General features: G+C 36.1%; 2 protein-coding genes across 6 annotated transcripts in view; one reads left to right on the top strand and one right to left on the bottom strand.

Moving 5' to 3' along the window:
- The window catches only part of Mef2 (myocyte enhancer factor 2), a 67,409-nt gene extending 66,262 nt beyond the window's left edge, over positions 1–1,147 (bottom strand). For all 5 annotated transcript variants that reach the window (XM_028319816.1, XM_028319818.1, XM_028319817.1 and 2 more), the window contains exon 1: positions 910–1,147. The gene's annotated coding sequence lies outside the window, so the exon portion shown is untranslated. The remainder of the gene's footprint in view (positions 1–909) is intronic.
- Positions 1,148–13,050: 11,903 nt separating this feature from the next.
- Positions 13,051–15,627, top strand: ae3 (alpha-esterase 3). Its single transcript, XM_028319858.1, has 3 exons — positions 13,051–13,367; positions 13,588–14,852; positions 14,946–15,627. Exons 1-3 carry the CDS (start codon positions 13,158–13,160, stop codon positions 15,382–15,384), a joined length of 1,914 nt encoding a protein of 637 aa, XP_028175659.1. The 5' UTR covers positions 13,051–13,157; the 3' UTR covers positions 15,385–15,627.
- The last annotated feature ends 775 nt before the right edge of the window (positions 15,628–16,402 follow it).

Here is a 16,402-nt window from a genome sequence, read left to right as displayed (position 1 = left end):
CCGTATCGAGGTATCTCAACCGGACAGACTTGAAACGTCTGCCATAAAAAATCAAAGGCTGCAATGATCTGGAAAATGGTCGTGAAGAAATTGCATCTCAGGAATTCAACAAGTGTACCTGTTCGGAATTTGTAGACCAGTGGATCATGCTTCGTCATTAATCATTCCTGTAAATTGTTGTTTCCTCATATTTGTGTCGCCTCAATATTTGCCAGCGTTACTGTTTATGATCATTTGAATTACTCATTGAATCGTTTCATTAGTCAATTACACAGTCAGTCTCGCTAATTGAAACGCATCCAAAAGTGCTAGGCTGATCTCCTTTCTTAAGTGAATAAGTCGGACTTCACGATCTATTGTCTTGTAAGATTCCAATTCGAACGGTTTATAAAATATTTATAAGGCGTATCGGAGCGCAATAAATTTTCCAGTCCCTCGATCTAGTGTCTCACATTAGCTGCATTATCATTTTATTTGCGACACCATTATCGTTGTTTGTCTGGACATTTTCCGTGAGCTCGCGCGCTCCAGCACCGGCCGGCATTCGCGAGTCTCCGCTTCAAGGTCACGTTATCGCGCTATCGACAGCCCTGAACCAATCCAAGGTTATCCGCTGGATATCCATTGCCCAAATGTCAGCTCCGAGCCCAGAATCATCGACATCGTCACCTCCGCGACACTAGCAACGTCCGTAATCTTACAGGAACTCGGCAATCTCGCCGCGCGCCGTCCGCGTCCTTATTGTTAATTTGCGATTGCGACTACAGCGCGGGCCGGACGCGTACTCTCGCTTTTAACAAGCAATACGTCTACAATCAAATTAGCGGCATGTTTACATTTTATAAATAGAGCGCGTTCACGTGGCGCCGTCACGAGATAAGCGTCCGACGACTCGATATGATCACTCACCGTGCGCTGTTAACATCCTCCGCGGCGGGGTATCGGGTTCTCCGTCACACTGACACTCGAGCGGGAACTAAAGCACTCACAAACGGCGCACTGAGTTCGGCGGCACACGCGATGACTGCACAGAGCGACACCCACAACTAGAATGCGGGCGATTCAGCTGGCGCGGGGCGCGGGGGGAGACCGGCAGCGACACACGGCTCATACGAAGGCGCGGCGACTAGGACTGCGGCCGGGCGCGATCGCGCTCCCCCCCATTGGTCGGATGCAGCGTGACGTCACCCGGCGCGACCAATCAGCGCGCGGCGCGTAGTGCGCTCGTCGCGCCGCCAGAGGCGCTGGCGTCGAGGAAGTCGCCCGCCCTACAGAGCTTTCTTCAGCTCTAGGGCGTATGCTTGCCGGGCGGCCAAACCAAAATCAAGGAACTGTAAAATAAAGAGTGCATCATCCTCCGCATAATGTTCAATTAAGCCAGCCGGGCTTGTTTGTAAATCAAAGTCAGACACATGTCTGAAAGGAAAATGTTTTCCGGAAATTTTATACTACACGTCATAATGTGTTGGGCATTTGCCAAAAAAGGTTAACACACATCGTAATAAGGACAGTCGCAGAATCAGAGCTATAGTAATAAAATATTTCATAAAAATTCATGAGTGAATCGTAGAAAAGAATACGTGCTCGTATACTTATAAGAGAACAATTTTTTTTTAACTTTCGACTACAATTTGCGTTTCTTTAAACGAATCATTATTAATTAATTTAATTTATTTTGATAGATTTCATGATGATGAATAATTTTACATTTAAGTATTAAAACTGCTACTTTTAGTGTAGTTATTATATTGTATTTCTCTCTTATATTATGATCACCCATAAAGTTTTGGATTAACTTTGAGATACATGTTAGGCACAAATTAATTTCACATCCAAACCAATAAATTGTGTAATTTTATACAAGAAATATAAGGAAAATCTATACATCGCAAATGAAAGTGATACTCATTTTCGGATTCCAAGAAAATCTTTGATTTTTTGGTAAATTATTGCTCAGAGCCGAAAAAGGCTTCTTCGCTGAAAGTAAGATTGAGATTCTTATACAGTTAATAAAATTCAGATTCACTAAGTATCCTTTTAATGATGCTTCTTCTCAGAATCAGAAAATTCTCATACCAAGTTAAATAAGGTGAAGATGGTTTCGGAAAAACTTGTCTCACTATGACGAATTGAAAGGGAGATTTTTTCCGGAAACAGCGTTGCTCTTATATTATTCCTTTTTTATTACCTAAACAACATTATTCTGTAATCAATTACAGTTTCACAGTTTGCTTTATAATGTATTAACAATTTACAACTTGGTTATGTTTTGATGGTAGAATAAAACGGCAGAAAATATTTAAATCATAATTTATGGAATCATGAAAACTGACAATTTTTTAGGGTAAAACTTGACAGATTTCCGTATCATTTACAAACACTTTAATTTACTGACTCAAATAGTTATTGTTAATCTTACTTTACCTACCCTAAGTAACATAAATCATCAAGAATAGCTCATGGAGATATTATGCATATTTTTCATGAAATATGACTAATTATTTAATGTTTACTGTTGCTTGAAGTTTGCTGGAAAAGTTCTGAGTGGAAAAAGATGGGAAGGAGAAATTTAAACCTTAGTTCACACAATAATATTATTATAAATATTCCAAAAGAAACGTTATCTAAATTCCATTTATTGTGGGAAAAATACAAAACGCAATCAACAAGTAGTCTCTACGTCCTAATCATTTTCTATTATTTACATCACAGATACAATTTCCTCTAACTCCTTCCACAATCATGGCAAAACCGACCGTGAAACTTTAATTTAAAGTTGTAATTCGGTTCTTGTGGAATATCAAACAGATTTCAGGAGGATATGTTCTGAAAGTGGACTCAATTTTTTGGATGGTAGGGATGTTTTTCGAGTGGGGTGGAAATGTTGTTATTGAATCCAACGTGGGCGTTTAATGGTTGAGGACTGAGGCTTGGGGGCAGCTGTCGTCCCCGGGGCCCGGTTTTGTTTACAACTCCGTTTTAATGACGAAGACCTTCGCACTAAGAGTCAAATGGTACGTATTTACACTTAGGAATGTATTAATTACTTTACTTTCCTCTAACACTATTTATCGAAGTGAGTTAGTTACTAGATATGGACAGACTAATCTCTGTAACTAGTAATAGACCAAGTTTAATTCGAATCAGCACACACATTTGTGTATATTTTCTATTAAAATATCTTTTATCAAAATCGAATCGCTATTAAAATGAATTTGCTAAGCACGAAATACGAAAGCGGAAAATCTAACTATTTATTCGGTGATTTCACCTTGGGTAAGAAAAAAATTTAAGACTTGTATCTCGGAAAAATCAGAAAGATGAGAAAAATACAGCATTCTTTGGGATCATCATGGAATTCTATGAGGATTTCGCAATACTGTCGTGTCAAATAGTAAATTAATATTTCTAACTAACCAAACTTGAGGTAAAGTAGGCTCAAACCAAACTTGAGGCTTCTAAAATAGAGAAACACATTTTTTTTAAATGAGTTACATAATACTCGCGTTTCGGCTGCTGTGCTTTTCTTTTATATTGACTCTATGAACAAAAGTGATATTAGAAAACCAAGTGTTATTAGTCCAAGTTAAATTTTTAATATAAATCATCAGCGTCCGAACAATAGTTACCTATGTGAATGGAAAGTGGTATTAAAAGTAATTACTTTACCGTACTATGCCATTAGAATTTTCAATTTTCAAGGCTCGTATGATACTTAATAACGCCATTTATTTTGTAATGATGAAGGTATTCAATGAATGAAATGAAAGGTCAAGGCTCGATCACAATTAAGGCTTAACGTACGAAGAACGGAATGACTTTTTTCAGGAAAATGGCTGAATGCAAATCTGTGACGTCCTTATCAAACTGAGAAACAAAACTGAGAAACATATTTTGTATGCAGTCAGAATTATTGAAAATCTAATTATAAGAAATTAAAAGAAACTATCATCATTATCATCATCAGGTGATTTAGTTTCCACTGCCCGGCAAATTAATGATTTGACCTACAACCCCACGCTAGCTAGACGTGTTGAGGCTGATGTTCGCATATTTCTTCCTCTAGCCGCCTCTTACTTCATCCACGGCAAGAGAAGGGTCCTATTCCATTCTTCCAGAATCACACAGCTAAATAAGGGTGATGTTCTCCCACAAACTAAGATGGTGTGGAAAACAATAACCGTAAACACAAACCCAACATGGAAACTTATGGAGAGTAACAAATTAAATACCCTAAAGTGTAGGATGTCCATTGATACAGCACAATAAGGCTGTGTATTGTTTACGATCCATGATTATTCAATCATAACATCTCCATTCAATAAGTTACAAATGGGATTGTATTTTCCAAGTTTCAGCATCGCTTTTGTGTTATCATTGTTTTGTGAAGGCTAAACATTTTGCTGCAAAGAAATATGTAACTTGATTGAAACTTCTTGTGTTCATTCAAGTTGTTGAATTTGGGGGAAGTTTGCACTAAAATCTTTAATGAATTATGTTGCTTAACTTTTAAACTAAAGTTTGTGTAATTAAAAATTATTTTGATGTACAAACCATGGACCATACTATATTTTTAAAAGCGTCACAAGCCCAGTACACGCCACCTAGAAATCTGAATAATATACGCATTAAACACTAATTCTTGTTAAGAATGAATCCTCCTAAAGTCGTAACTCACTAAATCTTACTATTCTAAAAATTTAAGTTCGAAACAAGAGCTTAAATTAACTAGGTTGCAGTAGAATACCAAAACGGTAGAAGAGTTTTACGTTGGTAGGTTTTTGATATTTAGTATTACGGATAAATTATGGAATATTACCAAATTTCTACAAAAGTGAAAAAACCTTGTTTTACCTTCATTGGTAATCATTTAAAACAGGAAAATGTTTTTTTTTATTCGTAACATTAAAGGAAAACTGTTTTGATTAACTAGCCGCAGGGAAAATACTTTGGCGTATTTTTTAAATATTAACTGCAATTCAATTAAGATTTGTATTAATTATTAAAATGGAGGAATCCTTGTGATTCTCAGCTTATCCTCCCTTAATCCAAACAAAGCATCGTTTGATTTCATTCCAAATTACATAATGAATAATTTGTTAGGGGTAAGTTAAATTTGTACTGTCGAAAATTCTATACAATGTTTCACTTTTTTCAATTAAGCTGAATTAAAAATAAATAATCAGCCGTAAGGTTCTGGTAGAGTAGACTAGAGCAACTCCACTCTTACCTATGTCATAAAGGTGACTAAAGCCAATTTTCACCATCAATCCTTAATTTTTAAGTGACCCCTATGGTAACACTTAACAGGAATTTTGTTTATAAAAGGGGTCACTTAAAATTAAGGATTGATGGTGAAAACGGTCATAAGGAACACTAGGTATGCGGACATCTGACATCCGCAGCCCGTCTGGCCACCGTGGGGAGTGTAGACCAAATCGCCTGTTCTACATTTGCCGCTGGTAAATTATAAGGCGGTGCTTTTTGCTTGTACTATAACACAGTCAGTGCGCGAGGGTAGTGTGGTTTGGTACTTGTGCCGGAGTCACTAAGCGGAAATTTTAAGCTAAGTAATTTTATTTTTTTAATATCTAGAAGGTCTTGCTCCTGTAGTGGAGACTAAATGACCTGATGACGCTGAAACGTAGATAATTACCTCTCGTCTACAATAGGCTAGATGACAAAATTTCAATTATTTGTCCGTCAGACAGATAATTAAAAAATATTAGACTCATATTTTTTATTTTCTTTCATAATTAAATAATAACAGTGCTACATCGAGTTGAAATGGCGCGATACGTCACGCTTGAGTAGAATTTTTACTCAAAAGTGACGTCACGCGACATTTCAACTCAATGTAATACTGTAATTATTCGATTACGGAAAAAAATAAAAAATACGAGTTTAATATTTTCTAATTATCTGTCTGACGGACTAAATAGAATTTCGATTTCATAACCCAGTCATCATCCCTATTGGACTTAAACCTTCCAAGTAGGCAGCGCATTTGTGAGGTAGAAATAGTACAAAGTTTTTATCAATTATCAATGGTAAGGTAATGAAAGGTATCCCTTTACAAAAGCTATTCTTAACTCCCTTCAGTAGTAATCTGAAACAAAGTTTGAATTACCTAAGATATTGTAAATATCAATAACTAGAATATTATAGTAAAACATCGTTGTTCAGATTTTGTAAAAGCTTATTGCAAATCAANGAAGGCTTAACATTTTGCTGCAAAGAAATAATGTAACTTGATTGAAACTTGCTGTGTTCATTCAAGTTTTGTACTAAAATCTTTAATGGATTAAAAATTATTTTGATGTACAATCCATTATGGACCATACAATATTTTTACAAGAGTCGCGTCACACGCTCTGTATACGCCACTTCAAAATCTGAATACTATACGCATTAAACACCAATCCTTGTTAAGAATCCTCCTAAAGTCCTAACTCACTAAATCTTACTATTCTAAAAATTTAAGTTCGTAACAAGAGCTTAAATTAACTAAACGTTTAACCTAAGGTTGCAGTAGAATACCAAAACGGTGTAAGAGTTCTTTGTACGTTGGTAGGTTTTTAATATTTATATTACGCATAAATTATGGAATATTACCAAATTCCTACAAAAGTGAAAAAACCTTGTTTTATCTTCATTGGTAATCATTTAACATTAAGCAGGAAAACGTTTTTCTCTTATTCGTAACATTAAAGGAAAACTGTTTTGATTAACTGGCCGCAGCGCAAATACTTTGGCGTATTTTTTAAATATTAACTGCAATTTAATTAAGATTTGTATTAATTATTTAAATGGAGGAATCCTTCTGATTCTCAGCTTATCCTCCCTTAATCCAAACAAAGCAGCGTTTGATTTCATTCCAAATTACATAATGAATAATTTATTAGGGGTAAGTTAAATTTGTACTGTCGAAAATTCTATACCATGTTTCACTTTTTTTTTCAATTAAGCTGAAGTAAAAATAAATAATCAGCCGTAAGGTTCTGGTAGAGTAGACTAGAGCAACTCCACTCTTTCCGTGTATGTGCTAATGTCATAAAGGTGACTAAAGCCAATTTTCACCATCAATCCCTAATTTTTAAGTGACCCATATGGTAACACTTAACAGGAATTTTGTTTATAAAAGGGGTCACTTAAAATTAAGGATTGATGGTGAAAACGGTCATAAGGAACACTAGGTATGCGGACATCTGACATCCGCAACCCGTCTGGCCACCGTGGGGAGTGTAGACCAAATCCCCTGTTCTACATTTGCCGCTGGTAAATTAGAAGGCGGTGCTTTTTGCTTGTACTATAACACAGTCAGTGCGCGAGGGTAGTTTGGTTTGGTAGGTACTTGTGCCGGAGTCACTAAGCGGAAATTTTAAGCTAAGTAATTGTGTCTTTTTATATATCTAGAAAGTCGTGCTCCTGTAGTGGAGACTAAATGACCTGATGACGCTGAAACGTAGATAATTAGCTCTCGTCTACAATAGGCTAGATGACAAAATTTCAATTATTTGTCCGTCAGACAGATAATTAAAAAATATTAGACTCATATTTTTTATTTTCTTTCATAATTTCAATTCAATATAATACTGTAATTATTCGATTATGGAAAAAAATAAAAAATATGAGTCTAATATTTTCTAATTATCTGTCTGACGGACTAAATAGAATTTCGATTTCATAACCCAGTCATCATCCCTATTGGACTTAAACCTTCCAAGTAGGCAGCGCATTTGTGAGGTAGAAATAGTACAAAGTTTTTATCAATTATTATCAATGGTAAGGTAATGAAAGGTATCCCTTTACAAAAGCTATTCTTAACTCCTTTCAGTAGTAATCTGAAACAAAGTTTGAATTACCTAAGATGTTCTAGATATCAGTAACTAGAATATTATAGTAAAACATCGTTGTTCAGATTTTGTAGAAACTTATTGCAAATCAAANCAAATCAATAAGCGATGTGCATTTGTTTCTTATTGATTTTTTTGCCTCTTTTCCCTTCTTTTTCATACTGTAAATAATGAACTGCGTTTTCTTACAGACATACCGATCTTACTTCACCGTCTTTCCACCCGACTAGTCAATAAACAAATGCATAAACTGTGATCGGTCCTAATACTTCACACTGCGCGGGCGCCTTAGGCAGATGTCATACTAGCGTTAGTCGCCCATGCGCGATTGCTTCTTATTTGTTTCTCGTAGCAGCGCGCGTAGTGTTGTGTAGCTGTCACAAAAATGTTTAACAATGCATTTAATTGAACTTTATACCAAAAAATTCGCATATTAATTCATTTTGTAGTAGATTAAGGACGTGGAGAATTTTAGGATGGTCATTTTATTATTATAAATTGCTAGTACCTTTAAAAATGATTGCAATAAAATTATCACACCTGAGACGCTATTCGTTTTAACATTGTTTAAAAGTAATGGTAATTTTATCCCTGTTCTACAAACGGTAGAGTGAGGTTACCTACCATTGAAATACTCACTATAAGCATAATAATCATTATGCTTGTTTGTATTTCAGGTTCAGTTTGTATAAATCCAGGAACACAGAATATGGTAGAGATGCAGCAAAGGAATGAGTGCCAATTTTAGACCTACCACGTGAAAGGGTCGGTATCTTTCTCAATACTCCTTGTTGTTTTAAGATACAATAGGTATCGGTTGTGGTTAACACTCAATGGAGATTATAAATATCTTACCAAAGAATCTATACAACATTGATAAGTGCAACTTTGCAGTGGACTTATAAAAATAGATCTACTGATTCGTTATAAGAATTGAGCCCATTGAATATTTAGTTTATATAACTAAAAAAATGTTGTTTTATATCTTTTCATTGGGAAAATCTGGTATCGAACGTGGAAAAGCCCTAACAATCCGCCACCAAATAAATGAGCGCGCAACGCGCGTCTATTTCGGGCGCGCTCCCCTCGGCGCACGCGCACGGGTTTAACGCACTGAAATCGATGCACTGGAAATTAGTGCCAGTAACGTGGAGATGGGGAAAAAGAAAAACGCGCTACATGCACTTGTGGACTTATTGTGCGCGCTAAAAGGAGAAAATCGAAAACAAACAAAAGAGAATCTAGCATAGCTTGAAAGAATAATCGAGTTTCTTTGGAATCTTCTTCTTCTTCATCGCTAGCGCTACACTCTTGTCAGAGTGGTCGTGGTCGTCACCAGGTCCGGTGGCAAGCCTCACAATCCGTCGCCATTCCTCCCGCACTGCTGCCTTTCTTGTGCACACGTGGAGTGGACCATTGAGTGCGCTTTTAACCTGGTCCTTGGAAACTTAGGAGAAGATAGTTTTTCAGGGGATATTAGTATGGGATATTAATAAATTCCACTGGGGAGGCCTCCCACTAGGTGGACCGACAATCTGGTGAAGATCGCGGGATGTAGCTGGATGTGGGCAGCGCAGGGCCGGTTGTTGTGGAAATCCTTGAAGGAGCCTTTGTCCAGCAGTAATTTGGTTGAAAGGAACGAACGAACGTTAAATTCCACAATTTACACATTTCATTCCTTTGCTGTAAATATTACAATGTTTGTGCGTTCTAGTTATCTAATACTAACCCACGCTTCGAAGGCAAAATAATTATCGAAAATTGGCACCCAATCAACCATGACCTGCTTTATAACTAGTTTGTTACGACTCCAAAAACAAATCGTACCTAAGTTCCAAAATGTCCAGTATTAAGTTTTTATAATTAGAATAATATATATTTTTTACTTTATTTTTATTTTTCACTAAATAAATTGACTCCCTGGAAACATGCCACCTTTTGCTTGCCTAGCAGTTGCTAAGGGATACAACTTGGTTTATTTTGACGATACTTAATATTATGTTCAGTGGCAAAAGATTATTTTAATTTAATTTACCCTTTTTTTCTCACAAATCTAACGCAAAAAGACATTATTTTCATTCTACGCATATTACTTAGGGGAGGCCTTTGTCCAGAATACATCTTTTGGATAAAACGAACGTATCGTAATTGCAATTTTCAAGGCTTTTCATCTACGTTCTTGTTTGTTAAAGGTTACAGTCTTTAGTGGCGTGAGCGCGCATACTTCAGAGCGAGCTTATGAACAATTTCCGCCGCTCGGCACGCTGCAGTCGGTAGGGCTTTTACTGAAGAGCCTTTTTACAGATTGCAAAAAAAATACAATTATGGCAGCACTCAAGTTATTATAGAGCTGAAATAAGTTAGTTTTATACAGAATACATTTAAAAAACACCGGTGGTGTGGGTTAAATAAACAACATTTTGCATGAAAAAATTTGTAATTAGTAATTCATTGATACATCATCATCCACCACTGTCTACTGCTGAGCATAGGCAACAACTTCGACAACATTTATGTAGGTTATCGATACCAGTTGTTATTTGTAACGAGACCACACAAGTTCTAACTTTTGAAAATGTTAATGCAACTTTACAAAAGAATATTGTTTATGTTAAACGAAAGTACTTAGTAGAGAGACCTTTGTGGTTTTGTTACAGTTTGATGATGCAGTTTATGTGATTTTATTTACTGAAAGCAGTCATTATGCATTTATCTTAAACTTCTTTTGCTTTGAAAATATTACAGAGTATGAATTATAACGTTTAATTATTTAGGTGTTACTTGTCGTATTTTTTCTTATTAAGAATCTTATTTCTTGCAAAGTTCCAACCCTATTCCCTGTATAATAATCGCGTACGCAACAAAGCTGTAAACTAACGGATACGTGCCTGTGGCGCCCTCTGCAGCCCATAATAAAAACTACCCGCCAATCGGAACAACATCACGGAGGGAGTTAGTAGAATTGGTTTCAATAATAATTACATTTGAACGTTTTTCCGAATTTTATTACTGTAACCATAGAAGTAACTATAAATTCGTTCATTTTAAATAATGAACTTGGACTGCTGGACAACGGCTTTTTCTCCTTAGAAACTCCTCGTCTTGAAAAAACCTTTTTTTCAAGACGAACGTTCTGCGGTTGGTAGCTAAGTTATTATCCATGAAAAGATTGCTAATGTAATAAAAAAAATTAGGTACACTTTGGAATAAATTTCAATACCATATAAATAATTACTTTCGTTTCAAGTTCTGATTGAAAAGGAAGTTTTAAAACAGAACACCTTGTAGAACAAAATATTATTATACATTGTGCAACCCTTACGTACCTCTACGTACTCTAAGAAAACTACGTGTGGCCTATATTCCATTTTTTTGTAACAAAAATCACTATGCACATTGTACAATATGCCACACATAACCTTTGCTTGTCCCACTGGTATCTCCCACAAGGTAAGTACGGGAAAAATAATCACTTATCTCATTTGTTTTAGCTAGTAAAATTCGACTCTACCAAACCAGTTTTGGGTTGATTTTTGTTTGTAAACAAATGGGATGTTGTGACGTTTATGCTGAATGTTTTTTGCTGGAACCCCACGTGGCGTGCCACATGTTGGGACCATCGGATCTTCGGCCTGGGAGACAGCAGATAACTATGAAATTGTGTGTTTTACCAACATTTGTGTGATTTTATATCCTTTAAGGGCGCCAACAAAATATTGAAACAAATAACAAAATTACAAGCTTTTAAGATTCTTATTTTGTCTCATTAGAAAACTAATATTCGATGATTCTAAACTTTCGCGTTCTTTCAACTAAAATAAAGAAAGCAGCTGAAACGTCAAGCCGTGGGTACTTACTCGTATGTAACTAATTAAATAACTATTTTAATATTCGATGACTCAATGAAGTAAGTGACAATGATTATAATTTTATTATTGACAGGATTGCTACCATGTACCTTAATTTTTAGTTTCCGATATTTCCAATCCCGTCAATTAGTGATCATGAAAGTTTAAAAGAATATGAAGTGAGTGATGGAAAGGAACCATTAATATGAGTTGTGATTTGGGCATATTTTATGTGATTTTACAAATCAGCTAAATAAGACTTGTTAAAATTTAGAAGAGTATGAGATGAATTGCATCGCTATTACTTCAATAAGTTTACCCTTCTAGGTTTGTATAGAGACAATCTTATTAATTTTATTCAATTTTGTAGTGCTTCTAAGCTTCTTAAAGCTCGACCAGAAAATCTAGCTATAATTTTTGCAGAAAAATTCCTATTGCTCTCTTATTTTATTTCCATATTTCAAGCAAATATCCACTTTGATATTGAGATTCAAAAGAGCCGTCCTCTTAGATGAGTCAGAAGTAAATTATCTAACTGAAATTCAACTTATAAGTAAAATAATACAGACACGGGAGAGCCAATGAATCAGAAATTCTCATGAAGACAAAGCGACGCAGGCGCCGTCACATGTGGACCATATTTCAAACCCCTCTCACCCCCGCTAAGGGAACCAATGAAAAAAACAGACTCTTATTTACAAAGGCTTAAAGTATAATGTCGCATGAACAATTCTAAGGGCACTGTAGGTACCTTAGCAGCAACGGTCCTGAAGGGACAGTTTTTTCTGCGAAACTACTTAATGAGGTCAATGACCCGATGAAAGGGTCTTAAAAACGGTAATCGTGGATTTTGAAGTTTCGTGAGTGCTGTGTTTTGGAGGTATTTTACAGAAACCCATCTGAAAATAATATGTATGTCAATTTATGGAATTATACACTCTAAATTCATTTCTTGAAGCTGCAACAACTACCTAATAAGAAAATATTAACACATTAAACGTTGTAATTACAATCACGTACCATAAAAACATATTATAAACATAGCGGGATTTGTACTTGATAAGTAAAATGTTGATATCCTTGGAATACTTCAGTTTCAGTCGGATATTGAATGGTATGAAATGTCTATTGGCAGGAACTATACAAATTGACAGCCGCATTAGTGCATGATGTGATTCACTTACACCAGATATATGTGTTCAATACTTAAGCGTCGTACTTAATTTACCATGCTCACTTTGAGTCACGCTACTCACGAAGCGTGGCAACAAAAGGAACAATATTCCCCGAAGAGAGTCGTATCTAATCTGAAATATCGATGTCATTTATCTCAATATGAAAAAGCACCCATCCGAATTGGTTTTATCTTATCGAGATGAATATTCGTCAGTTTGTTCCGATTATAATAATGTTCTAGATAATTTAGTACGAATTTGATGCGCAAATAAGCACGATGTGGTCTCTATTCGGGATTGTGTTTGTAGTTGGTGGTGCTTTATCCCTGCCTATAAAAGGAGATAGTAGAAATGATGACGTGGATATCCCCCTGGTTATTTTATCCAACCAAGGACCAGTGTCAGGATCAGCAGCGGCTGACGGCGAGTACTTCGAATTCCATGGAATTCCGTACGCTGATTCCACAGCTGGCAGTCACAGATTTAAGGTATGGCCATTTATTAAAGTTGTAGTGAAGCCTTCAGTTAAGCTTGTTGTAGGATGATTAATAAATTAACACAGTCGACAGCAGTCCAACTTAGTTCGGCTCATAAATGATTATTAGTAGTGTTCATGACTACTGTGGTGACTTAGCTTAACTGGAGACTAACAAGAATACTAGACATTTGTAATATATGATATAATGTTGGTATCTTATGAAATTTCAGGCCCCGTCACCACCGCCTGTATTTACAGAAACGTTTGTTGCTAACAGAAAAAATATAAAATGTGTCCGACCTCTAGGAGTTGGATTTGAAGGAACCGAAGATTGTTTAGTTGTAGACGTTTACACCCCAACCCTCGACGCAGAGAGTAAACTTCCCGTCATGGTATGGATAAAAGGCACAGAATTGGACAGAGATGACGAAAGAGAACTTTCATTTAAAAATTTCGTTACGAGAGACATAGTTGTAGTATCACTGAATTTCCGAGAGTCAATCCTAGGCTATCTCTGCCTTGGAACAGAGACAGCCCCAGGTAATGCTGGACTTAAGGACATTATTGCTGGCTTGAGATGGGTTCAAGCCAATATTGAACAATTTGGTGGAGATCCTGATGACGTCACCCTATTAGGTCACGGAAGTGGTGCTGCAGCTGTCGATTTAATAACCTTGTCACCTATGGCAGATGGTTTGGTTCATAAAGCAATTTCCCAAAGCGGCAACGCCCTCGCTCCATGGGCAGTCAGTAGAGATAATATGGAATATGCTGTGCAAGTAGCAGAAGCACTAGGTCATACCATTACTGCTGACATAGATTTGTCCGAAATATTTACTAGAGTCAGTGTGTCTGCCTTGATGGGAGTGTTAAACAAACTAGATTTAACTGATAATTCTCTTGCATTTGCACCCTGCGTTGAAAGAGAAGATTTGCCTGATGAACCTTTCTTGGTAAAAACACCATTTGAAATTATCTCTGAAGGAGAGTTTTTAGATATACCTTTCATCACTGGTTTTGTGGATAAAGAGGGTACAATCAGAGCTAGAGAAATTTCCAATTCAAACTGGTTGGAAAGAATGGATGAATCGTTTGATGCTTTCTTACAGGCTGATTTAACTTTTGAAAATGACAATGAAAGAACCGAAGTTGCTGAAAAAATTAAACAGCATTACTTCGAAGATCAGCCTATTACTCAAAATATGGCTATAAATTATCACGGAGATACTATGATCTTAGTTTCAGCTATAAGAGAGACATGGCTGCGTTCCAGTAAAGCAACTGCGCCAATTTATTTGTATCAATTTTCATACAAAGGAACCCTAGGGGAACCTTTTGTTGGTCCCATTGAAGTTGGCAGTGCTGCTCACAGTGAAGAATTAGCTTATTTATTTTACGACTTACCACTGATATCGGAGACGAATGAAATTCCCGAAATGGATTTGATGATTGGAGACTTGATGATTGAACGCTGGACTAACTTTATTAAGACTGGGTAAGGGATAGCCAATGTATGTAATGTAATGATAATATACCCAATGTAGTAGTATGAAGTAGATTTTTTCTAATACCATTTTATCTGTTTCAGAAATCCAACGAGCAATGTCTCACCAGTTGTATGGGAATCATTCAGAAATGATGCTCCGCATTATCTGCACATTCTTGACAGAGCGAATGAAGAAGCTGATAGCGCGTTAGAATCAGACTTGCAGAACCCCTATGCTGAACAAAGGGCTTTTTGGGATGAAATTTACGAAGAACACTTTTTAGATGCGCAAAGTAATTGGGATGTACAGATGAAAGAAGAAGATGATGATGATGACCTCGTAGATTCTGCTAGCACACCAGCACCTGATGAAGAAGATGATGAAGGTACCACGACCCCGGGTGGTCAGGATGATGATGGTGATGAAGACAGTGAAGAAGATGACGATAACTCGGCCTCCACTGTAGTTGGATATACATTTATGATAATTGCAGCATTCGCTTTGTTAGACAAATTCCATACATCGCAATTACTCTTATAATTTAGAAGAGGGCANGCATAAAATATTTCTTAGATTAGTATTCTAAGTAGAGTATAATTATTTTTATTTTTTCAATAAATGTGTGTAATGCTAGACTTGTACTGATTTCTTGTTGAAATCTTGTACAAGGCGTTTGTCTCAAATAATACAAGAGTCTTAAAGTTAATGTCTAATTGAGGTACCTTAATTAGAAACATTGTTAAAAGATAAGTAATTCTTATGTAATATAGATATAAAGTAAGATTTTGCGTTTTACTTTTAAAATAATCCTTTTAATGCTAATGCAGGCAGGCAGAAAAACACTTGAACTTTATCTGAGTAGTGAGTGTCAAAATTTTATCATTTTGAAGAAATTATTGCGACGCTATCTTTTTGACACCATACGAGTGATGTCCTTGATCAATCCACTCTCATTTGAAGTCTACAGATATGAAGATAGAGTTCTTTTCTGTAGAACACACAAAACTGATAAAAATATATTACTGCTTTAATTTTTAGGNTTTTTAGGATATGTAAAGAAACGCGTCGTTTCTTTTCGCTATAAGAAAACGCGAATTTCAACGCACTTCACATTTTGATTACATTATATACCTAAAACTATGGCTAAAAAGTATTTGTACTTGAGCTGTAAACGTTAATGGTATAAGGGAAGGTGACATTTCAGAACATGTTTGAATTGCAAAAGCGACCTTCTAAGCTCGAGTATGGCGAGCCGGAGCTGCATGCATGCATAGTGCATACTTATAGGCCACATGCATGAATTCTTATACCTTGCACGCAACCATCGTGCTTGTAAAAAGCCTGTAACGCAAAAGGTTTCTGATATACGTGTCAACATTTATTTACAACGTAAAGTCATGGTTAATTTTTTTCACTCTGTGTGATGAAATTTATATCTGAAAACTCGTAACTTACTCGTATCACTTCAAATATTATACTTTTTATTCGTACTGAATTCTGAAGTGTGTGTGTATTTAACCAATAATTCCCTATCACCACTTTTCTTAGGCATCACATT

The sequence above is a fragment of the Ostrinia furnacalis genome, unplaced genomic scaffold, assembly GCF_004193835.3.
Source record: "Ostrinia furnacalis isolate ACB-3 unplaced genomic scaffold, ASM419383v2 OfSCF7336, whole genome shotgun sequence".
Classification (NCBI taxonomy): Eukaryota; Metazoa; Arthropoda; class Insecta; order Lepidoptera; family Crambidae; genus Ostrinia; species Ostrinia furnacalis.
The sequence above is the reverse complement of the archived record's forward strand: the minus strand, read 5'-3'. Positions and strand labels throughout refer to the sequence as shown.

Bases quoted from the DNA above. Each gene is read 5' to 3' on its own strand.
- ae3 (XM_028319858.1), top strand. From the start codon at position 13,158: ATGTGGTCTCTATTCGGGATTGTGTTTGTAGTTGGTGGTGCTTTATCC. The intron at 13,368-13,587 runs GTATGGCCATTT...ATGAAATTTCAG, and splicing joins CTGGCAGTCACAGATTTAAG to GCCCCGTCACCACCGCCTGT. The intron at 14,853-14,945 runs GTAAGGGATAGC...TATCTGTTTCAG, and splicing joins ACTAACTTTATTAAGACTGG to AAATCCAACGAGCAATGTCT.